This window comes from Schistocerca gregaria, chromosome 2, assembly GCF_023897955.1.
Source record: "Schistocerca gregaria isolate iqSchGreg1 chromosome 2, iqSchGreg1.2, whole genome shotgun sequence".
NCBI classification, from domain to species: domain Eukaryota; kingdom Metazoa; phylum Arthropoda; class Insecta; order Orthoptera; family Acrididae; genus Schistocerca; species Schistocerca gregaria.
The window spans coordinates 316,668,267-316,694,684 of record NC_064921.1 but is presented as its reverse complement, the minus strand read 5'-3'; the positions used below and the strand labels follow the sequence as shown (position 1 = coordinate 316,694,684).

The window sequence follows — 26,418 nt, the reverse complement described above, 5'->3', positions numbered from 1 at the left end:
AACTGAGGTAAAAAGATGGCAGGAATGACATGTACAACTAGAAATAGAAATATTTCGAATTGCCATGATAAAAGTTTAACATGTTCTGCATAAACACATCTTCCCCCCTTCCCCCTGCCTATGAATCATGTCTCATGGATCCTTTGCAAAGAGATCTCCAGAATGTGGAAGATAGTGTTCAAAAGCAGTACAAAGATTTACTACATGTTTGAAATTTTAGTTCTAATATAATATAACAACCTATTACATTAATTTTAAGAGCCCTTTGAAGGTACTGTTAAATTGTGCTATAGTAGTTACCCAACAAATAGTGTCTTAATGCACTCTACAAGAAACTTAATACATTCCTTTACATTACGTTCTGTAGCTGCTGTAACCTTGTTGAAGATTAAAGAAGTAGAGGAAACATGATGTGTGGTGCAAATACTGGTTAATAAAATGTAAAACCAGTTCTCTCTTTAAGTTACCCTTTCTATTGCTTATACCTGCACATGAAACGTATAATCTTTTTTAGGGCCTATGGAGATACACGCCTGCCCCCCCCCCCCCCCTCCCCCCCTGTTGCTCATATCGCCATTGGTTAAAAAGCTGGTGAGAATAATGAAATTATGACACTACCACATGAAAGATTATTGTGATCTCTCGCAATGTATAGGGCTGTGAAATCTCAAGTACGCATGTATGGATATCTGTAATATGAAAGTATTTCTCTTCATGCCCCAGATTAATAAAGTAGTTCCATTTTTTTTCCTTTCTCAAGTATGATCTGTCAGATTTTTTTAAATGATGATTTCTCTGACAATCAGTTGCCATGTATTCTGTTAACAGTGTAATGTGTGCAGCAGCTCTCTTCGCCTGACTATGAAAAGCTTTTCATTTAATGCTGACTTTCTTATACATGTAATTTGCAGTTGAAATGCTTCAAATCACTCAACATAGCGCCACTATAAAGATAGCCTTATGACTGACATATGCTTGTAGAATTGTGTGTATGATTTGTACACACTTTCAAGCATGTTTCCACTGGTATGTGTGCATAATAGAAAATCGATCAAGCTTCGGGTAGTTCAAGCTGTCCAAATGCTTGTGCAGAATTATCCTACACAAGTGGTCAAGCCTGCAGTTAAATTATTAAGAGTCATGGCATATGAGTAATACATACAATAAATTCTAATTGACGGAGTAGTAGGTATGTTGAAACATTTATCTGCAGTGCTGTATTGAACAACATACTACCAGACCTTTTAAGTCATCAAGCCAAACCTTGAGCTTCATTAGATGTAGGGATATATGAAAACACTGCTCAGACTGTCCATGGTACTAGTTCACCAATCATTAACTTATCATGTTGAGTTTTTGAAAGTTATCCTCACTTCATATCTTTCAAACACTTGATCTGCCATTCCAAAGACATCTGAAAAGCTTTGGATGCAGTGCCACAAGGTTGATGGATAACATAAATACAATAATAAGCAGCATCTTCACAAGTATATTATTTGTTCAGATAATTTTTGTCTATTTGACAAGCTTATGTAATACTGGTTTGGGTGGGCCCCAACGAAGAGGGAAAGGGAGTGTCACTAATGCTCTTCCTATGCATGAGTGGTTTAGCGAAAAGGATCAGCAGCAGTATGACTGTTCACTTCACTGATATCTCTCAGGAAACCTTTGTACTAACAAAACTGTAATCAAAATGACCCTAAGAAAAAATCTACAGTTAAATTCTGCACAGTGGGATGTCAAGGGATCTAATGCTGTATTATATGAGGGGTACAGAAGCAAAAGGGTACAAGTGACAGTTCCCAGAAAAATGGGAACAGTGTATCTAGAGCATGGTAAAACATGTAATATTGTTGTGGCAAAGGGATAAAAGTGAAAGACCACTGTGTTCTGCTCTGTGGTAAACAAAAAGAAAACTAAACAGTGGAAACTCCAGGTAGGAATATCAACAGCTTAGGAAAACCTTTTAGAAAACATGTCAAGTTGCAGACAGGCACAATTAATAAACACTTACATAAACCTTTCGGCTACAGACTTTATCAGTTTAAAAAAAAGTGCGCGTTCACCACACACACACACACACACACACACACACACACACACACACACACACACACACACACACACACACAAAGCTGGCACATGGTTGCCAATTCCAGCATCTCAGGTCTGAATGCAGCTATCACTTTGGATGCAAGCAGCAATCTGGAGGGGGCAGGGAAGGGGTAATAGTGTATGGATGGGGGGAGAAACAAATGTGTTGTGGGGTAGGAGGTGAGGTCATGGGGCAGGGAGGTGGGGGAAAAAAGCAGCAAAAAAGAAGAGGAGCAGGGAAAGATGTGCGGATACATTGACAAAGGGGTGGAAATAAACAGGGTGGGAAATGAGAAAGGGGAGAAGACGAGAGGACAGAGTAGGTGGTAACCATTGGATGGAGGGTGTGGGGACAGTATGTTACTGTAGGTTTAGGCCAGGCAGGAGCACAGAATGGGTTGTATGGATAACCTCCATCTGCACAGTTCAAAAAAGCTACTGGTGGTGGGAAGGATCCAGATGGCTAGGGTAGTGAAGCAGCCGTTCAAATCAAGTGTGTTATGTTCAGCTGCATGTTGTGCCACAGGATGGTCTACTTTGCTCTTGGCCACAGTTGGACGGTGGCTGTTCATCCTTGGTTCATCCTTGTGTGCAGCTGATTGGTAGTCATACCAATATAAAAAGCTGTGCAATGATTGCAGCAGAGCTGGAAATAACATGACTGCTTTCACAGGTGGCTCGACTCCTGATGGGATACAGTAAACCTGTGATGGGACAGGAATAGGAAGTGCTGGGTGGGTGGATTGAGCAGGTTTTGCACTTGGGTCTTCCACAGGCATATGATCATTGTGGCAAAGGGTAGGGATCGGGAGTAAAATAAGGATGGACTAGGACGCTACAGAGGCTGAGTGGGTTACGGACACCATTTTAGGAGGTGTGGGAAGTATCTTGGCGAGGATGTCCCTCATTTCAGGGCATGATGATAGGTAATCAAAGCCCTGGTCAAGCATGTGGTTCAGCTGTTCGACTTCACGATGGTACTGGGTAATGAAGGGAACACTCCTTCGTTGCTGGTTCTTAGGGATGGTGGGAGGATTGGGAATGTCAGGCGAAATGGCACGGGAGATCCGTTGTGGACTAGGTCTGGGAGATAGTGGCTGTCTTTGAAGACCTTGGTGAAACTCTCAGCATACTGAGCAAGGGAGTTTTTGTCACTGCAGATATGCTGTGGCCAGGGCTACAGACCAGCCTAAAGGACAGCATGTACTATTTGCTTCAGTGAGGGAAGGATTTTTTGGTGTAAAAGGGATGACAGCTGTCAAAATGCGGGTGCTGTTGGTGGTTGGTAGGTTTAATGTGGACAGAGGTGCAGCTGGAGCCGTCAAAGAGGAGGATGTCATCATCTAGTCTGGTGGCATGCTGGGTTGAGGAAGACCATGTGAAGTGGATGGGAGAGAAAGTTAACACATAGTCCTTGAACAGAAGAGGAAAAAGAGTTGCAAGATGTCACAAAGCAGTCGGCACCAAAGAGAGAAATGTTCATTTGTACCTAACAAAACCCAACAGAAAAGGCAAAACTCTCCGAATGTCATCTTTTCACCTCTGTACAACCAAACTCGAAATCTTAAACTTCCTAAATATGAAAATCTTCAGGAAATACATTCCATTTATCCCGCCTATACAACTTGCATTCTACCACAAGAAGGACAACCAAGAATAGCAACTAGGGATGACCCACTTCAAGAGCTTAAACCAGATATTGAGAAAGACTTTCTGGAGTCAGATTATGAATAGGCTGTTTCTTATTTATTAGCGCTACTTTAAATTGTGTATCAATAAAATGCATTAGGTTATAATGATTAGTGTTGTATATTATCTCAATAACCTTTTTATATTGCACAAGAAGAGGGGGGAATGATCCAGGCGGTGTGAAATTATTTTCAGTAGTGGGATAACACATTAAAAATCATTCTTTCTTATATTGTTTCGTTTTGGCAAGCTACAAAAGGTGTGGCGTTCATGAAACATTACGTAAATGTTTTGTTATAACTCAAAATAGCAAATTTATAATAATTGATGTGATAACAAATCATAACAAAACATAAATCAAATTTTTTAACTCTTATTATTCTGAAAGCAAAGGGATAAAAGTACATCAGACTTTTATGAATTATGGTATTAAACTGATTGTTTATATTAACCTTTTATTCCAATATGCAGATGGACAATGGTACAGACTATTTTTATGTATTTAAAAAATCCATTTTGCAATATCAAAATATTCAGAAATTGTGTAACTTTTAACTTCAGTTTTCTCAAAACTACAAAAAGGGTACTTATAACCATTTGCTTCTGAGCCCATCATACATAAATGTATCAACATATCTATTCCCCACTTGCAATATATCTAGAAATATTAAGTTCATTATTTGATACTGTAATTGTTCTTACCCCCCCCCCCCCCCCCCTCTCTCTCTCTCTCTCTCTCTCTCTCTCTCTCTCTCTCTCTCTCACACACACACACACACACACACACACACACACACACGCACACAGCTATCTTATTAGAGCTCCAAAGATTGAGATTGAGCAACTGTTAAATTAATAATAATTTGTGAATCAGTTCATTTTACAATCTGATATGTTCAGATTTTGTTGCAACTGAAATGTTTCTGTAATTTTTTATTACTTAATATAAGGAATCACACATATTTTAAAAAATTTCAGGTAAAAATGCCCCAACTTTGGGAAATCTAAAGAACTGGTTGAAGGAGAATCCTACTTTTGAAGTAGTGAAACCTAGTGAAGTAACATCAAGCCGAGTAGCTGGGAAGTTGATGTTTCAACATACAAGGAACACAACTGTCCAGACACCGCAGGCAAACATGGAAGAAACTCAGCAGAAGATTTCTCCATCACAGCCAAAGCCATCACCTCAGCAGAAAAGTATTTTATCATACTATCAGCCTGCAAATCAAGCTGTTAACACAGAGGCATCTCAACAGAAACAAAGTGTCCAGAATAAACACTCAGTGGTACAGTCAAAACCAGCACCACACCCACAGAAAGTAATAATTAAGTCAAATAATATTACAGACCAGCCTAAAGGACAGCATGTACTATTTGCTTCAGTGAAGGCACCAAAGATCCAGAAACAAACTATTCTCATACCTCCTGAGCAAACAAATAAACTGAGCGTTAAAACAGTGTCCAAGCCAGCTGTTAGTAGTGCTAAATCAGAACCTAAGTCACCAGTTTCCCCCCCACCCTCAAACAAAGGACACATCCAGAATGTAAAGCCATTGCCTATCAATGCTTTACCAAAGGTTTCAGTTACACCAACAGTGAAGGAGTCAGATAAAACACCAATAAAGAAGGTGGAGAGTAAACGATTTTCCTCAGATTCAACTAAGAAAGAGGAAGATAAAGAAAAAGACAAGGAAAAGGAGAAAGAGAGAGAAAAGGAAAAGGATAAAGAAAAAAATCCTGGCCCAGAACCAATTAGGCTTAATGTGCGCAAAACGCTTAAAGAACTGTTGCAGTCCCGCATCCAGGAATGTTCTGATCTTCATGTAACTGAAGAAGAGATACAGGACATTGCCCTGAATATTGAGGAAGAAATGCATTCATATTTCAGAGATACTGGTATTAAGTACAAATCCAAATATAGAAGTTTAGTATTTAATATTAAAGATCCCAAAAACTTAACACTTTTTCGAAAAATAGCTGAAAAATCAGTTACACCTCATCAGCTAGTGAGGCTTTCACCTGAGGAACTAGCAAATCAGGAATTAGCACAATGGCGAGAAAGGGAGGCAAAACACCAAATAGAAATGATAAAAAAGAATGAATTAGATTTGTTATCCCTAACAAAAACCTATGTCATGAAAACTCATAAAGGAGAACAAGTTATAGAGGCAGATGAGGCCATAAAAGCAGAAGTGCCTGAATTGGTTGACCCATCGACAGTGCCTGATGTTTCCTCTCTTTCAGGAAGCGTAATTCCATCAACAGTTGGAGAGAAGAAACCAGAGGTAAAAGAACAGGAAAAGACGAAGGATAAAATTAAAGATTCTAAAGATAAAGACAGAATTAAAAAGGAAGATAAAGACAAAAATATTGAAAATGAAAAATCAAAACATGAAAAGAAGTCAAGCAAAGACAAAAGTGAAAAACATAGAAAGGATGAGAGAGAATCCTCAAAACGGGATCACCATCACCATCATCATCATGGCTGTAGTCGAAGTGATAGAGACAAACGACACGAAAGTAGGGATCATAAAGAAAAACACAAACGATCTGAAAAAAGTAAACATGATTTGGAGAAGGATAGGGAACATTACAGTACTGATGCGAAGAAAGAAAAGAAAGCTGATGAGAATGATAAAGAGGAAAAATTTTACAAAAAGAGCGATTCAAGTGAAAGTGATGAAATAATCAAGCATAAACATTCTGACCATGATAATAAGACTGGAAAAGGATTCACAGAATCTGAGGAATATAAACCAAGTGTACAATTTGTTAAGGTGGAATCACAAGATATCGATGAAATCATTGACCAGGAGTCTTCGCAAGCAGATCAAGAAAGAATACCTGATGTGGTCTGTATTCCTTCACTTGACTTTGGTGTTACCATCTGGCAAGGGTTTGTCAATATGCCAGATGTTTCAAGATTTTATGCCACTGTGCAACTTTCATCGGGTGATGTGACTACTTCTGAACTTCCCTCTGCAATTGAAATTGTTGGTAGAATTATGCCTGATACAGTCTGGGATTATATATCAAAAATGAAAAAAACTGGAACAAAAGAAATAATAGTCCTTCGATTTACAGCAGCCAATGATGCTGAAAGAATCCCGTATATGACACTGTATTCCTATCTAAATGCAAGAAACAGAATGGGAGTTGTTGGTAGTGTGTCAAGAACAATCAAGGACTTCTATATTATGCCACTCTCAGGCCACACACCTTTACCCCAGATTCTGTTGCCAATTGATGGTACTGGATTTGAAGATATCAGGCCTCATTTGTTGCTTGGAATTTTGGTGAGAACCAAGAGAAAGAGGCTGGCACCAGAGAACGAGTATGTTGCTAAAGCACCTAGACATGGTGGTGTAGTGAGGACAGTTGAGAGGAGCTATACTCCACCATTACCTGGCACAGGACCTGATGCAGTAGGTAGTTTGACTCCCCCTCATCCTCCACCAAGTGTGTCTGACAGTTATACACCGCCAATTTCACCAACTCAGTCATTGTATGCCGGATCACAGCAACAGCTCAGTTTACAGTCCAGATGGTCTGATGACAGAGATTCTGACAAAGATTCTACAGATGATCAAGTCCGAGGCTTCAAGAAATCGGGCCAGCCTTACCCTGCAGATGATGATGATGATGCGCCATATAGTCCTGGTGAAAGTGATGACTATCAAGAAGATTCAGGGGAAGATAACATGCAGTCACCACTGAACACAAAATCAGAACTAGAGCGAAAAATGGAGGAACTGAACAGGAAGATTGAAGAACAGAAACAACAAATTCAGACCATCAGTAGTGCTATTGTCAGCTCTGATTCTGTAGCTGCTGCTTGTGGCCCTAAACAGTATCAGGTATTGTACTTTTTTAAATTATGTTTTTGGTTTAAGTAGTACTGTAATCAGATATTCATATAGGATATTGTTGCATGCTAACTGTTGAATTTAGATGAAAATTTTCAGATAAGAAATACTGAGAGGCACCACTCACTAGCAAATGAATGATATGGCACAAAGCTACTCAGAAAATTGTGTTTTATTCAAAGCTTTCACATTGTGGTTGACTGGAGAAATGCTGCTTTGTGAGCAGGCTCAAATAATTTCTTTTTTTAGGGGTGGGGAGTGTTATGTAGGAAAGTGGAAATTGTTTGACATGAAAGGTTCTAAAGTATTGTTAGGATAAGGACAGGAGGAAACAGATAGTTCTCATAGCAGTGCCATCCACATTTTGTCACTGTCACTGAGAGCCAAATGTCTCCTCATTTCCTAATTCTTTCATACCTGCATGACATATTTGTGAGGTCCATCAGTCACTCTACTGGAATTTCATCTCAGTTGTCATTCATAAAAGGAATAGGAGACAACACTGGGGAAGCGTATTGCCATTTTAAAGTAGGATTACTACAGCACTTGAATGTCAAATAACACACATTTGGTGTAACTTGGATAAAGGATACTTGTACTTGAAGTGCCAAAAATCCAAGTCTTCTTGCTTCCTTTTTATAAACAGTCGTTGATGAACAGTTCATCACCAGTCATAATAGAGAATGGCAATTATAGTTATCTTGTAAGAGATAACAAAAATGGTAGTAGGAAACAGTCATAAGTAGGGACTGGAAGAACTCATATTTTGCAATATATGTGCAAAACTTGTTTCAAAATGTGAAAATGTGAATTTACCTAATAGATTCTATTCCACAGTGAATTTTGTCCAGATGAACTATTTTACAAGAGTTAGTTTGAAACAGCTTCATTTTCTCCATATGAATATTGAAAGTGTAAACAGTTTTCAGTTACTAGCATTGCACACCATCAGGCAAAGCCCTGTTTGGGAAGATAATATGCATAAGAATGTGTTTGCAAAATAAAAGGTATGTGAACCCAACAAAGCATAAGTGCTCTGGTCCCATGTCAAATGTGGGTGGCTGAATGATCTGCTAAATATGGCGGTGTGTAATGCAACATAGCTTTCATTCATCTGTGGGACCTAATATCTGATAACAAAAAAAAATGTAAATTTGTTCATTAGCTAAAGTCCAAGAGTCGGAATAATGTGGACAATTTTAACATGACCATTTTAGGTGATGGTTGTTTTGAGCTACAGTTAGATTGAATACTACCAAAGGTTGGACCTGAACTGCCTCATTAACAGTAGTCTGCCAAACTCAACAAGCAATTGTGTGATAGTCATTTCTGAATGCTTTCTTTCTTTTCTTATTTTGAAATGAATGAAGTAATTAATCCTTGTCCATCAAAGTTTTTGATAACGACCCTCACAACACCAGATCAGTGACGCTCTGACTATGTGTCAGTTCTGTTTTCGCATAACATGGGTGTAGACTGCAGCCCTTTTAGAGGGAGGCAGGGCTTGGTTCCCAACACTACTAGTCTCCTTTCTGGCAGGTAAAATTCTAGTTTGTTATACACTCATGGCCATCTGGTGTATACCGTGTCCACACTGTGCACTATAGTGATTGGCAAACAAAACCTGTTGCATATTTCGAACTTAAGAAATTCTTCCCCTCACATTCAGATATAATTATTTTATTTTTTGTTCTAACATTGTCAAATCTGAGTCGCATGGCTATGAATGCCCATGAAAGTCAAAATTAATACTCTGCAGATTTTTTAATCATCGAATTGGGTGGGAAAAGAAAAATAATGTCAAGAAACACCTTAAATCTGACACATTCAGTTCACTGGTGGGAAAATACAACTGCTTCCCAACAGAACAGTCATTTGTTGAAAGCTTAAATACAGTCAAGAGCACCACTTAAATAATTTGACAGTTAAGATGCTTCCTTTACCAGGATACAGATTGGCCATGTAGGTAAAAAACAATACTCCATCTGAGTCCATAGACGTATCATGGCACTGCACTGAACAGATATTTGAAGTTAATCCAACAGCATTAGATAATTTTAAAAAACCTCATCAAGGAACAAGAGTGGCAGGATGTTTATAGTGTCGATAATATAGATGACAAATAGAATGCTTTCCTTAACACATCTCTCATGCTCTTTGAGAGTTGCTTTCCATTAGAACGTTCTAAACGGTACTAGCAGTAAAAGGCAGTCTGGGTGGCTGACTAGTGGTGTAAGGATATCATGTAGAACAAAGTGAGATATCAAAATGGAAGAAGTAGTCACAATCAAGCTACAGAAGCCGATTACAGACGGTACCGTAAGGTACTTAAAATGTTATTAAGAAAGCAAAGAGTATATGGTATGCAAATAGAATGGCTAATACATAGGACAAAATTAAAACCATATGCCAGTTGTGGAGGAAGTGTCTGGTCAGCAGCACAAGGTTGATATAAAGTCAGTTCATTGTAAAAATATTTATGTTACTGCTAAATCAGATGTATGTACAGTATTTAACAATCACTTTCTGAGCATTGCTGGTGAATTAAATAAAAATTCAGTCTCTACAGGAAATCATATAACACTCTTGGCAAATGCCTTTCCAAGATTGATGTCTGAAATACCCCTCTGTGATACAGACAAGGGGAAAGTTGAGTCAATAACTAAATCACTGAAGACTGTGGGCTCTCCTGGGTATGATTGAGTGTCTAGCAGTATATTGAAATACTGTGTTGCACATGTTAGCCCTGTATTTAGCCATATTTGTAATTTTTCCTTTAGGAATGGTCAGTTTCCTGAATGGCTAAAGTACTTAGTAGTAAAGCCACTTTATAAAAAGGGAGACAGGGATAATGTACACAATTTTAGACTTATTTCTATGCCCTCAGTGTTTGCTAAATTTATTGAAAAGGCTGTGTATGTAAGAATAATTGGTCATTTTATATCACGTAATAAGCTATCAAATGTACAATTTGGCTTTAGAAGTCATTTAACAACTGAAAATGCTATATTCCCTTTTCTCTGTGAGGTACTGGGTGGGTTAAACAAAAGGTTTCGAATGCTAGGCATATTTTTTGATTTAACTAAGGCGTTTGATTGTGTTGATCACAAAATATTGCTCCAGAAGTTGCACCATTACAGAATATGGAAAGTAGCTCACAATTGGTTCACCTCTTACTTTAACAACAGACAGAAGAAGGTCATTATTCACAGTGTTGAAAATGGCTGTGATGTGGGGTCTGAGTGTGGGGTATGGTCAAATGGGGAGGGGGCGGGGGGTACTCCAGGGATCAGTGTTGGGCCCACTCCTGTTCCTTGTTTATATAAAGTTCATATAAATGATATGCCCTCTAGCATTATGGTAATTCTAAAATATTTCTGTTTGCTGATGGCACTAGCTTGGTAGTAAAGGATTCTGTGTGCAACATTGGCTCAGTTACAAATAGTGCAGTTCATGACATAAGTTCATGGCTTGTAGAAAATAAACTAACACGAAATCACAGTAAGACTCAAGTTCTTACAATTTCTAACACACAATTCAACAAAACTCAACGTTTTAATTTCACAGAATGGGCATATGATCAGTGAAACTGAGCAGTTCAAATTTCTGGGTGTTCAGACATACGGTAAACTTTCGTGGAAAGCCCACATTCAGCTGCCATTTTTACTATTTGAACGGTATCTGAAGTAAGTGATCGTTCGACACAAAATTTAGTCTACTTTGCTTATTTTCATTCACTTATGTCATATGGTATTATATTTTGGGGTAACTCTCCCCTTTCTAAAAGGATATTTTTGGCTCAGAAACAAAAGGTTCTGGCAATAAGTGGTGTAAGTTCACGAACCTTTTGTCGACCCCTGTTCACTAGTCAGGGTATTTTGACATTGACCTCTCAATACATATATATTCTTTACTGTCATTTCTTGTTAACAGTATCAGCTTATTCGCAAGAATAAGCAGTTTTCATTCGGTTAATACTCGGCAGAAATCAAACCTGCAATTGGATCGGACTTCTTAACTTTTGTGCAGAAAGGTGTGCAGTACACTGCTGCATACATTTTCAGCAAGCTACCACAAGAATTCAAAAATCGTAGCAGTAATCCATGTTCCTTCAAATCTAAACTGAAGTGTTTCCTCATGGGTCACTCCTTCTGTTGAGGAGTTCCTTGAAAAATTAAGCTGATTCTTGTTGTGTTGTTGAGTGCATTTACTTAAACTTGTGGCTTGACTTTATTTGGGTTCATAAACATTTTACTTTTATTTGTTATTACTTTTACGTTGTAATTTCATGTACTGACATGTTCCGTGACCTTGGAGATTTACTCCTCAGTTTGGTCCTACAGAACTTGATGTGTAAATAAATGAAAGAAGAAAACGAAGGCCATTTTGGAGGGGGGAGAATTTGGGAATCTGTTGAACAGCAAACGTTCCAGTAAACAAGTTCTTCAATCCGTACTTTTTTGACTGTCACTTTTAAACCACTAAGTTGGTTTCATTTATGTATTACAACCACCTTTTAAATATGTGTGTCTAATCATTTATAAACAGAACAATAGATGCAAATTTTGCGAAAAACACATGTGAATTTCACCAAAAATAGAAGCTACACTTTCCAGTTGGTAGTTATATTCATCGAATAAGATTGTTTGTGAAAATTTTAATAATTTTTTTCGTAAATTTGCTGTTGAACGGGAAGGCACTAACCTCTAAAATTTCCTCAGATTCCTATATTTACTTTGAAATAAAAACGCACTTGAGGAATAGGGGGCAGAGTAATTCAGAATTGCTTAAGTAGTTGAATGTTGCACCTCAAACACACTGTTGCTATTCCCACTCAGTAAAGTTAACATCTACATAATCTGTGTGTTTATGAATCATTAGTTACAAATCGGTGGTGTGTAATAAAATTTAATGTATGATCAGTACGAATACTGTATATGCACAAATATAAGCCACACTTTTTTCCGGGTTTTGGAATTCAAAAAACTGTCTGTGGCCTAGAATTGAGTGCAAAGCCAATATGAAACTATGAAAAATAGCACTAGGAGCTGCCACAACTAACTTTTGCCATCGAATATCAGTAGTACTAAACAGAGGTGCTATGAAAGTGCAAACATGAATACTACTAGTGTCAAAACTTCTGTACTAGTAAAAATACAAAAAAAGGAAGTAAATGTTGAGTCTCTGAAGTGGCTTAGATTCGGGTAAATATGATATTTGTGCTCTCGAACCCAGTTTGACAAAGTACAAATTTTTGTTTAAGGTGATGCATGTAAGCAAACAGTATTTCTTTATCTCAAGATGCTGCATGATGATTTGGTTTGTCCTCTGTTTGTGTACCATTCTAGAGAATTTATTTCTTATATTGCTGAAAGAAATATTTCATTATTTTTATATATGCATAGGTGATTTTCCTTGTGACTTTTTTACTGAAGGGGGGAGGATCTGTTCCTGGACACAGGTAATCCTGAAGCAGTTCACTTGAGATTTACCAGCTGATTGAATGTGGCCTTGCTCACTTCTTAACACTGCTAGTAATGGATCCACAGTTGGTTAATTCAGGGGAGGAGACTAAACTGCGAGGTTATCGGTCCCATCGGATTAGGGAAGGAGGAAAAAGGAAGGCGGCCGTATGCTTTCAAAGGATAAATGTTTATTGGGATCAGGAGTATCATCCTTCTGTTATCCTTCTTTGTTATTATTCAGATTGTCATTGCCCATGTTTTCCACAATGACTTTTCTTAGGATAATTATTGTCGCAGACTTTTCTTCACATTTCCGTATCGATGGTATATCGATTAATATTTTGAAAACAAGTTTGTTTAATGTTTGAATAAACTTCTTTCTCTTCATTTTTATTCTTCTTTCGCCTTCTTCCTCCTCCTCCTTCCCATTCGGAAATTAATGAAACTGTTGACTCCATCGTATTATTGCCCTGTGTGTCATCCTTCTTTGGGTTTAGATAAAAATTATTGGTACAGGAGATGACTGTCTTGTCTCACCTCTTGCTAGTGGAAGAACCGTTACTTTTGGTAGTTTTGAACATCATTGATAATTTTATAAAAATTTAATTACTTGCAGATATCACTACTCCTAATTTTATCTTACAAAGTCACTCTGTTGGTAAACTGTGAAAATCTCATTTCAGATCTTTCTATCATGCTGTTATCTCGTTGCTTCAGTATCCATGTCTCACTTCTTTTGAACAATGCAGTTTTAGAGATGATGATGATGATTGTCTTCTCCTTCTCCTTCTTCTTCTTCTTCTTCTTCTTCTTCTTCTTCTTCTTCTTCTTCTTCAACTACTTCCAGTCCCTGGTGTGGTCTTTTTAGAATATAATCCTCTCCATTTCTTTAAAGTCAGTACCACCATTAGACTTGTTTATTTGCAGTGTTACATTGTCTAAGGGTCGATATTTCTGGTAAAGCCATTGCTTTGTTTCATCACTGAAATAAAGCAGCAGGAACATCGACCCTTTGAAATGTGTCTAATAGTGTATTTTAAATAGAAGAGTATGCCATTTTAGGAACTGTATAACACTTAAAACACTTGATAATGGCACTTTGAAGCCGGAATCATGATTGTGTGAGTGTAAATGTAACACTGCAAATAAACAGCAGCCTAATGGCGGTACTGACTTTCACCATGCTATTCTTTACGCTATTTATCTCGTATCTCCTCCTCGTCACACATTCTTTTGCTCCAATGATCCACATGTCTCTTGGTCTTCCTTTAGGTCCTTTGCATCATGTTGACATTTCATGGGCATGTCTGCCAACTCCCATTCTTTTACATGCCCATACCATTGTTTCTTGTAATACACCCTTACCATTGTAATTTTCTCTTTCCTATGATCTCTTGCATGAGTTAATATTTCTCTCTCCATCTCATTTCTTTTTCTATCCATTCTTATAAGTCTTATTATGCTTCCTGAAATTTCATCTTGCAAGTCTGTATCTTGCTCGCATGCCTTTTCTTCATTGCCCACATTTCTAATGCATACATGAGTATTGGGGTAAATATGCTCAGTGTAACACCTGTTTGCATATTGGCAATTCATCCTTGCTTCAGACCTGGCTCCTTGCATTCTGCAGGAAACTATCGGCTTGCATTCCACTTTATTAATCTCCTTATCATCACTTCTGCTGCCTTCTGTTATGTTCCCCAGGTACTTGAAACTTTGCACTTCCTTCAGTACTTGTCCTCTAATACTTGCATCCATTGCTACTCTCCTCTTATTCCTCATTGTCACCATTATTTACACTTCCTTGCATTAAATTTCAATTCATAATGTCTCATACCGTTTCCTCCAATATACCCAGCCTTTCTTTTACAGGAAAACCTGAAATTAGCAAACCCACTTTTATGGATATCCTGCTTTGAACAAATACTTCGGTAGGTTCCAACAAAACTTCCATGAGACCAGTGTTGTTCCTCATCACTTTTAATGAATCACACTTTAAGAAAAATTCCACTTTTAAGGAATAAGCATGAAACATTCTAAAATTCAATTCTTACATAACTCCTAACATGTCCAAGTGAATTTCAGATACCTTTCAGTTTCTTGCACAGATTTTTTGTCGTGTGATGGCAGTATATGTCAATCAATTCTTTTGCTCGATGCCAGCAGAAGAATTGAACAGATCAGAAACAGATTTCTATTTTGCCTAGCAGGTCAAATGATCTGTCATCACAAACACTAAGTTATGAAGCACAAGGCATGAAGTGTTGTCTTTGTTATTGTTGAATTTGTCAGTTTTACTTTGGTGGATTTATGGCCCATAAATGTAGGAAACTCCAGATTTAGCAAAACCTGACCATCATCTTTGATCTCGGAAGACAATTGCACCATAAAACTCTGACATGGTAAAGAATAATCTGGCACCGTCTTCATTGTGCAGTATTCTCACGCGCCAGGGAAGCAGTTTACAGGATGTATACATTCCGAGAAATCTGAGAAATTTTGAATTCTGTGATTTTTTTTCATTGTTTTAGTTTTCAATTTAATTTTTGTAATTTTGACTGTTAAGAACTGATACTCTAACAAAGAATTGTAACTCAGCACATTACTGCAGAATAATACTGCAGCAATAAAACATAAACAAGAGAATGACATCAAAAGAAAACTTCAGCTGCAAAGAAAAGGCACATTACAAGAACAAATCCCAGTGCACACACAAGCATCAGCTGATAGGCTTTGGGATGAAGACCATTCAATACTTTGTAACAACTGACGGCTCTTGATGAGCATGTTGTTACAATTGTTTACATTTCTAATAGGTCATGGGAAAATATTGCAAGTGGTCTTTTGAAAAGCATTACTTTGAAAGCAAATATCCTTTTACATGAGATGAATTTCATCACGTGTGAGAATGTGTGACAAATTTCATCACGGAACGTTTGACTCTCATTCAAAACTTAATACTGAGGACCAACCATTTAGAAAAATTTTGGGCCCAGATGACCAGCAATTTATGCCATCATTTAAAAATTGCCTTGAAGAGTGCTGTTGAAAATTTTTGTATGCTGAACAACTGGTTAGATTGTTGTAAAAAATATGGTAATCTCTCATTTCATAGTGTAAGTGGGGAGATTGAAGCTGTGGACTTAGAAAGTGTAAACCATTGGAAGAACTTTACAGTGCCATTATTAATTATAAGCCCAGACACATTTTTAGTGCAAATGAAATTTGCCTCTTTTACAATTTACTGCCTGAGAAAATGTATTCTGTAAAGAAAGAAATGAGGTATAGATATTAGAAGAATCACTGCACTAGTGTTTGGAAATAGTGATGAAAGTGAGAAGTTGCCTTCACTGATAATAGGGAAATTTAAACTTGCAGGTTTTTTTAAAACATAAAACACTACCTTGTACTTAAGAGTAGAAAGCAATGCATGAATGACATTTGGAATCTTTACAAGTTTTCTTAGTGTTTAGATGTCACGATGAGCGCAGCAGGTAGAAAAATAGTGCTTGTTGTTGATTGATGCCCTGTATACCCCAGGGAAATGTGATATACCAGGGCTGCAAGTCACCTGCCGCCTTTGAACCTGGGCGTAATACACTATGTTAAAGGCAGATACAAAGTAACGTATCCAGAAATAAATTGCATTCCTGGAGAGGAAGGAAGTTGTGAATCAACATTCTGCAGTCTATGTATATGTTTGTTGTGGCCTGAAATTATGTAATACAACAAACTGTGTTAAATCGTTTTGCATATGCTGTTTGTTGTACATCAGTTGCTGTTGAAGACAATTGTACCAGAAGAAGAAGAATGGCATAGACTCACAGATATTCTTGAAGATGTGACATTCCAGTTCATTGTTTCTTGTGATGAAGACTTTCTGACTTCTACTTAAATTCAACTTGAGTGTGGAAGTGTGAAATCCTAGTGCAGGAACACACTGAAGTAGGAGGTGGTGGTGATGATCCTGATGATGGTAATAGTAAGTAGAAGAAGCAGGAGGGGGCCATTGCACCAAGTTTTGTAGGTGCTGTGCTCTGAATTGACACCATCAGGAACTACATTTCCTTTTTTAATGTCACAGAGTCAGTTTTCGCAAAAGTCAACTATCTGGAGTGACAACTTCTGTCACTAAAACATGCTGGAAGGACGAAATAAACAACTGTTCTTGATTTTTAAGGAAATGAAAAGTGTGTACTGCAAAAATGTAATGTTTGTGTGTGTTTAAATTTGTAGCAAATTATTGATGAGTTTGGAATTAAAAGAGATCTTACATCACCTAAATGTATTTGTATTATGATTCTGGGACACTCCTTACTAGGCAAAACCCCCGTGTAAGAAAAAAAAAAGTATTTAGGTCTGCAGAGATTTGCTAAAAAGGGGTACTACTATACCTCTCCTCCTCAGTTTCCTGACACCATTACGTCACCGAGCGAGGTGGTGCAGTGGTTAGCACACTAGACTCGCATTCGGGAGGACGACGGTTCAATCCCATCTCTGGCCATCCTGATTTAGGTTTTCCGTGATTTCCCTAAATCATTTAAGGCAAATGCCGGGACGGTTCCTTTGAAAGGGCACGGCCGATTTCCTTCCCAATCCTTCCCTAACCCGAGCTTGCGCTCCGTCTCTAATGACCTCGTTGTCGACGGGACGTTAAACACTAACCACCACCACCACCATTACGTCATCTTTAATACCACTGAAATCATACTGTCATCTCGGATTTGTGATGCCATTTCATAAATTGTCTCATCTATAACAGTGATCAGACATACAGATTGTAATGCACTTCTTTGCTGTAGCCCACTTTTCTGTTCAAACCAGTCTGCCTCATCTTCTCCGCATTTTACACAATTCTCACTTTCGTTATACATCACCTGTATTCTTCTAATAGTCAGCCTTCCAATCCCCTTTTCTGAAGTGTTTCCCAGATTGTTCTGCTTTTCACACTATCATACGCCTTCTCAGTGCACAGGAATGCCATTACTAAATTTATACCACTTTTGCAGTGTCTCTTTGAAGCTGCATTACTCTAAAAATTAGATCAACTGTCATCCTTCCTGGTCTAAACCTATATTGTTCCTTTCTCAGTCCTCCTGCCTACTACCCTCCACAAACGCTTTTCCAAAATCTTCTTGAATACCTTGGCAGCATGACATATCACCTCATTTCCTTCTTTATTTATCCTTAACCAATCCAGTATCTTATTTCACTCACTGTCCTCTTCCATCATTTTTGTCTACTCTTCCACCTGTTTCTTCTTCTGCTGCTCTTCTGCTACCTCTCATGTAGCCATCTTCTTCTTAGCAAATTCTTTTTTTTTGCTATGTCTGTTTCTCTTCTGAAACAATGGACAGAACTCTTTGTTTTTCTTTGAAATTTTCTCCCTCCTGTATGAGTCCTTGAGGCTGTTTCTTTGCACCTCTTTGTACCACTAGCTCTTCAGCACACTTTCAGCTGTGATTTTTTGAACTTCCCCTTCCACCTCTAATGACAATGAACTTTTGTACATTGATCTTTACTGTTTTCTGAAATTCATATTTGTATTTATCGTCTTTCAACTCCCACACCCTTGTCTAGATAATAATGATGTGGATTCCAAGTGTTTAAAAAAATTTCTTCATGTGTTTCCCAATGAGCCTATTAACACATCCATTCACTCTTTTCTATTTCTAGAGCTTAACCTATTAGATACATTATAACCCAAATATCTAAATGAATTTATCTTTCACGTTATGTCCGCATTGAGCACTGGTTAACCCATCTGTAAAAATTTTGCATGTAGGGCCATTGGTTTTTGTTTTATTGGTCTATGATTTCACATTTTATATTCCTAGTATTATTCAGTTAAAATACTTTTCATTTTGTATTTTGAATCTGTTATTAGTGCCCAAACACCCGTGGGAAGTATTGACATAAAATCATTATTTTTCTTAAATGTGTGGTTCCACTCTTGCTACTCCTTTACAGTCTTGTTCATTCCTTGTACAGGTCAAATAAACTCACTTTTAATTCACTTTTAGAGTGTTGACTACTATTTAATCGCCTGTCTTTCTTATTCCCCAATCTCTCTCTTCTAAATTCTCGAAATTACTGACAACTTATGATTACCAAACCAGCAAATTTGCGCCAAATAATGCAACCCATTTCTTTCTTGCCATTCGTAATCTTATTCTTGTTAAATTATAGTTTTCTATGTACTGTGGAATACACACATGCCGACATGCACATAGTTAGATGTGAAAAAGGGTTTCTGAATCAGTAAAATTAATCAAGATTTTACATATTAGGCGACTCCTTGTATACACTCTTGGACAAAAATCAGAACATCTTCCATCTTTTTAGAGTTTCTTAATTCATTCAAAATTTATTGTTAAATGTTAATGTTCAGTACATGAAATGGTTACATTTACAGATCAATAGCACTGGCACATCTGAGGTAGGAGGTGTGAGCCCATGCTGAAACAGCCGTATTGGCACACAATGTTGTCTCCACAAGCAGCAATATATACATTGACTCCAGCAAGCTGTCAATAATGCAGGTTCAAAATTATACATTACTGGTAGTTGTTGCATAAATTTGCAGATGTAAGTTATTGTATAGGATGGTGCCTGGGCGAGGCATCATTTTAATAGAAAGAGTGTATTGTTATGGACAGAAACTTAGTACAGACTGCATTGTCAAAGTTCTTAACAAAGATTTGTTTGCGTGACATAATTTAAGGAGATAATGCTGGATTGTATGGGGAGTCATCGATTATAACATATCAACTTGACTGCGAAATGTAAACTTTTGAAAGACACATTGTGGAAAGAAGTTGTGGAATAACAATTCCACCTCCCAGTGCCCTAGAGAAGAAATTGTTGCTTCATTGTAATGCATTGACAGTTGCAGTTGACATTGTAAACTGTTTTTGTGAGCTTAAGTTGTTGCTGTCAGGTCTTAAGTTCCATACGTCATACCTGAATGTTACTTTCCAATAATTTGTTCCTTATCTCATAATACTCAGTTTAGGATTTTTTGCAGTCTGTATAATTTCAACTGTGGGGGGTAGCTGAACTCCTCGTTTGTGCAGCTGTCTGTAGAGCTACAATAGATACTAACACATTTTTCCATGCCATATAGCTCCTTGCTGGTGCAGTGACTATTTTGTTTATACTCAAATGAACAGTTAAACCAAAAGGCACTTGATTTCTCGAATCAAAATTCCCATTAAGATTCTTGTAAATTTTGTTTTAGTAGACTTTGTTGTCAGCAGTAAGTAGAACCTGTCTGTATTTTATATTTTATCTATCCATGTAATAATAATCGTGTTTCAGTTACATAACATTTGACACAAATAGTATGAAATTTCATACTAGTTAATCACAGATAAGCATCATTAATTAAATTTAGGACTTATTCCCTTCATTTTTATGTTGTGAGTTCTCTGCTCTCAGTATTTTGTAGTGAGTCTGTTTAATAGAAATTTTTCTTTTTTTTCTTTTGATGGTAGTATGTTGTTATACCACATTGTGTGTGTTACCAATTAAGACTCTTTATTTGTGGAGTGTGTGCCCTTTTTAAGCTGTTGTGTGCTTTTTTTGCTTTTTGGTGAAAACATCAGATTTATTTCAGGTCTTGTATGAGATATGTTTGAAAAGTAAGGGCCCCTTGCTTGTATTGAGATGTTGGCAACTCATAGAAAGTTGTATGAATGCAGCAGCATCTGTTGATTGATTATGAAGCCACAGATATCATTGTTTTGGTTCAGTAATTATGCTGTGGGTGGAATCAAACAATGGCTTCAAAAATCTTTGAACCCCCACCCCTGCCGCTGCCGCCAATTGAAATATTTCATGTCAAATTCAATTTTCATGCGAATCAGAATATTAAGAATATGTAACTTTTCAGAAACGCAGGCATGATTAGTTTATAGGCCTACAGTAATGAGTGGAGAAAATGATAATGTTGTTGAGACTTTGAAAGTGGCCATACAAATGAGCATGATACAGAGCTGAGTGGAGAACCCAATAAACTATTACCCGTGCCAAGAATAAAATTTTCTGTTTCCTTTGGGAAGCTTTTGGCCATCTATCCTGCTGTCTCAGTCTCACACCCAGTGACTATTACCTTTTCTTACTGTAGAAACAATTGATAGATGGACAGTAGTTCAAAGATTATAAGGAGTTTGTGATTGCTGTTGTCAAATCATTCATTTTTCAGCTGGAGAACTTCTAAAGTAGTTTTGTAAGAAACCAATTGTCAGTGAAAGCTTCCTTTCTTTCTTTTAAACTTCTTATATATATGCTCATCAGATAAAAGATTGTCCGCACTCCGTTAAAAGAGCCACACCCCATTAAAAGAGCACACCGGTCACTTTGGGATGTGCAGGAGGTGCAGAGCTGGCACGAGGCAGCCATGTGACCATCACTGATGTAAGTCATGGCAGAGGACTTGTGTGTACGTGCTAGGCAGTTGTACGGAATTGGTACAGTAAAAGGTGGAGATGTGGCACAGTGGCAGAAAGAAGCTATTATGTTTGGATGTGCCTGCGACTATACTGTGAATTTAGTTGCTCAATTTGTTGGTGTATAAACACGAACTGCCCAGCGCATTTACAAAGAATGGTGTACCACTCGCTGCCATGTAACACAGTGTATGAACAGTGACTGTAAAAAGATCCCATCCAACGAGAACCAGATATTGAGATATGCTTGTCAGTGACAACCCAACAGTAATTGCTATCATAAGTGAACATAGGATCCTATCAAGCAGTCTACAAATGACATTGAGAGAACATTGCAAAGTGAATTGAATACATTGCACATTTGAAGTCGGGCACCTCATATTAGGTCATTGACCACAGCAGCACACACAGTGACAGGTCCTCAGTGGGTCAAACGCAGAAACTGGACAGTAGCCTCCTGGTCTGATGAGTCATAATTCTCCCTCCCTCCCCCCTCCCTCCCTCTCTCTCCCCCCTCCCTCTCCCCCCTCCCTCCCTCGTCCCCCCCTCTCTCTCTCCCCCCCTCCCCCCCTCCCACTCCCCCTCCCTCCCTCCCTTCCAACCACCCCCAAATTCTGTGAAGCTTGAAATGCACTGACAGCCCAATGAGTGTTCAAGATGTAGCTTAGGATGACAGCAGGCTTGTTCTTAGAGCTGTGTGTGTACATTCTTGGTTTGATAAACACACTAGCATTCTGTTGCATCTCAGCTGGTCTCGAAATCACCAGATCTTAACCTCATGTTTGGGAATATTTGGAACAGCAGGTGAACCGTAGAAATCAACATCTCTGTAGTTCTGCAGGATCTAATCATCTATGACTAACTTCAGCTGGATAGAGCAAGAAATTCATGTATTCTCTTCCTTGCTGAATTTAGACCCTTACTTACGAAATATATCTCATACAAAACAGTAACTTGTCAACTGAAAGAGTTCTCAAGTTTCATTAGCTTATATGAATGCAGGCAAAAGTAATACAGTCAGAGTTCTTTGGCGCATTGAGTAATTTGTGTAATTGTCAAGTAAAATGCATTTCTATTCATACTTAACCATTTTTGTTACAGGTAATGAAAAATTATGCTGTGATTGGGGATGAAAAAGTGAGCAGCATTACATCTGGTGATGATGAGAATGAAGCATACAGTCCTTCGAGGTCATTCACACCCCCACCTTCAATCCCATTTATTGGACCTTCAGAAACACAATCTATGCTTCCTTCTCTCCCTTCAAATATATCGATACCTTCGAACCTGCATGAGATATTAGCCAGTATAAAGAAACGTGAAACAGATCTACCAACAGCATCAGGATCAAGGGGAATTGACTTAAAGACAGATCCTATAGTGCAGAATTATGCAAATACTGGTCAAGATGTTGAAATTCCAGGACTAAATGATGATATGAGTAACTCACCTCACTCATATAGTGCAAATAAACAGTTTCAAAGTCCAACGGAGCCACCATTAGGCCAATCAGCAACATCTGTAGTACCTGCCCTGTTATCACTCTCTACTCCTGTTGTGCACCCTCATAGTATAGCTGCACAAACAATAGAAACAAGATCTCATAGGGATCCTCGTCAACGAAGTTCCGTTCCTTGTGATACATCTATTAAGTCATCTGGAAGTACATTGAGTAAACTGTCTGATGATGATCTCATAAAGAAAGCGGCTGAAATGATGGAAATGGAGCACAAAGATTCGCTTGACACAGACAAACATAATGTGTATCCCCAAAGTATGCCACCCAGTGTAGATAGTTTACACAGCACATCGAGTTCAGTTGGCAAGATACCAGCGCATCAACCATTACCTCCAGGTGTAGAGGATGAAGACTATGGATCATATGGGACACCTTTTGTTCCATCAGTTCCTTCAGCAAGTGGTTCAGCGACACACAATATACCAATGCCACCACCAGTTCCACCCAGTACAAGTTATCAAGCACCTCTTCCTGCTCCTGTGCCGTATACAGCTACTCGTCGCTATACGCAACCTCCACCAGCGTATAATTTACCAAGAAGCAAAGAGGCTAGTTTCACTTCTTCTTTTTCAGCTAGTTATTCGGATGTGAAGACTGAAATTAAAGTTGCAGAACCAGGCTCATCAAGGAAGAAACGCAAGTTTCATGATGATGTGGTTAGAAGTGATGCAAAGAGAAGTAGGGGGGGATCTCCAATAGTAAGTTCTCGTGATACATGGGATAATAAAGCACCAGTTCCTTTGAGAGGAAGATTTAATATGAGAGGTAGGGGATTTGTTCGTGGTAATAGAGGATTCATGAGGAAGGGAAGGGGCATGGGTCCTAGCAGAGGAAGGTGGGGTGGTCCTCCACCAAGTGAAAAACATTTCAGCAGGCGGTCCCCCCGATACGATGCTAGCATTCGATCAGAATGGGATATGCATATTAAAGACTTTGAACAAAAACATCGTGAGCGTACAAGAGATAAGCATAGAGAGCGAGAGAGGATGCATGATAGGACTACAGTAACGCAGAGGTCATCTCGCAGCAGTAGTAGAAGGAACAGAGACAATGAAAATAGTGATTCTTCGTGAGTAGTGTGGTTGTTGATACAGAAGAAAAGACATTGTTGCTGTAACATAACATGTTCTGTGTTAACTCCTCCAAAATAACTTATTTTGTAGAAGACTTTTGTAACATTGTTAATTAACTATACATATTTTATTTGGTAAAACCGGGGAGGAAAGTGAAGACAGATCTTATCTTTGTACTGAAATTTATTTGTAGTCACACTTTTTCCTGCCCCACTCTTTCTCCTGCCTGTTGCTGCTGCCACCCTACAGTGCACCCACCAATTCTCCTGTTCGTCTAACATCCCACCCCCTCATCCACCCACCTTTACAGACACTTTTTGTTTTATGCGCACCTGTTTTATCCAGGTATTCAGATGTGTACAGAACACAGAACTTGTTTGTTTCAGCCTTGAAATAAAGATTTGCATTTCATTATGTACATTTCTAAATGTGTGAAGTGTTATGAATTAATGTGGCAGAATTTAGGAGAGAGAGACTAAAAAGGAAAGTAGCAAACTGAGTGAAAGCAAATTTACTAAAGTGTCAAGCAAATTTACTAAAGTGTCCCCTGTTTTGTATAAGGACTAGGTGCTGTGAAATTGCTTGAGTGAATATTTTCATAACATTGAACAGTTCTGTGGAAGCACACTTCAGAATTTCCATAGCCTTTCTTGTTGCTTGCTAAGTGACATTTCGAAGTTCTGTAGGTGTGCAGTGTACAGTAGAGTGTCTAAAGGTACCTTTACACAAGTTGAAGTAATTGCTTTGTACAAATATTTTTATATGGTTTGAATGTGTAAATAAGTGTCTTTAACATGTTATAGTTCTGTAAAGAACATTTCACTGTATAATTATTGTAAAGCCTATTTTGAAACCAGTGATCATTTTTCACAACATTCATAAACCAATGTTTTACACATTTCCTGTTTTAAAGGAAATAGTTTATTTCACCTCATTTTTCATTGTAAGGTCCAAATTGAACATAGTGTCTCATTGAAACGTGTAATTAATGCATTTTTGCATGTGACTTTTAAAACAAATTAATGTTGTCTGTGTACAGTATGTTTTGTATGGACTAAACAGTGTATGTAATGTGTGAGCAATTTGTTAATTGTGAATTGTAGAATGTATGGTAAAAAGTGCTGTTAGTGTGTTCAGGTGAAGTTCCTTGCCTGAATGAATTGTTTTATTTGTATATGGCAGAAAATTTAATTCAATTTTATTTGTATAAAATATTTACAAAAGTGTGAGAGTTATTTATGAACTGCATATATTAGTACATGTGTATGTCTGTACATAACTGAACTTGTACAGAAGCCTCACTTAAAAGATCTCTTTCAAACTTATGTGGTTGTTCTGACTTCATTTCAGTAGTACTGAACATGAAAAGTATCACCTGTGTAATACTTGTGTTGTTGTGTAAAATATTTTTATGTCCAACATTTGTTTTCTTAGTCATCTATTCCATTTACTGTTGAAAGGGCCATTCCTATTCCCAGCATTCTCCCTTTTCCTCGTGATGTTTATCTGTAAAAAATAAATTAATCCTTTATTAACTTTGCATCATAAGTAGGTGAAATGTCAGTGTACATGAATTTACGAAGCATTGCCATCTAGTCAGTTTCTAATGTGTAGATTAAACAGTGATTCCCAAATTGTCAGGATTTAGAAAACTCATAATTCAATAGTCCTAGATGTTTAGCAATCACGAATGTCATCGATAATATTTGGAAATCTGGTAATGAAAATAGTCTAACTACTTTTCATTCTGAAATACCATATGGTAGTGGACACGGTGAGTAATGGGAACAACAGAATTGCAAAGATAAGTAGAATTTCTCTGGAGCTCGAGGAAATGTCCTGGAAATCAAATAAAAATGTTCATTGCTTTAATAAGAGGTGCAATATATCTCTAATTGCTGATGATTTGTGGGAAGCTTACAAGGACATTTATATTATCACCAACAAAGAAATTTAGATCATAATAAATGAAAGGGAGTAGAGTTAGTTATTTCAAGACTTTGTGTAAAAAATTGTGAGATCCATCCTTGTTCTTTTTCACTGATGACAGTAATGATGACTGCCATGACTTTGCTTCCATGTACTCAGCAGTCTTACCTTGTCAGTTAAGTTCTTTTAAATGCCATTTGGCATTTGATACTGAACAACTGAAGTTTTTATATGCTTGTCGTGTCTTATGAAGATGGTTGGTGTCAATATTTTTTTCCGAGCTCCACTTTTCTTTCTGTTGAAGTAGTACTAAGACTTGAGGCAATATGTATC

The 26,418-nt window shown here is 37.8% G+C and overlaps 1 protein-coding gene across 1 annotated transcript in view; it reads left to right on the top strand.

The window, feature by feature from the left end:
• The window catches only part of LOC126336940 (PHD finger protein 3), a 240,225-nt gene extending 214,650 nt beyond the window's left edge, over positions 1-25,575 (top strand). Inside the window, 2 exon segments of the mRNA XM_050001117.1 lie at positions 4,762-7,640; positions 22,666-25,575. Of these exon segments, the coding sequence (XP_049857074.1) occupies positions 4,762-7,640; positions 22,666-24,156 (4,370 nt within the window). The 3' untranslated portion in view covers positions 24,157-25,575.
• Positions 25,576-26,418: the final 843 nt, after the last annotated feature.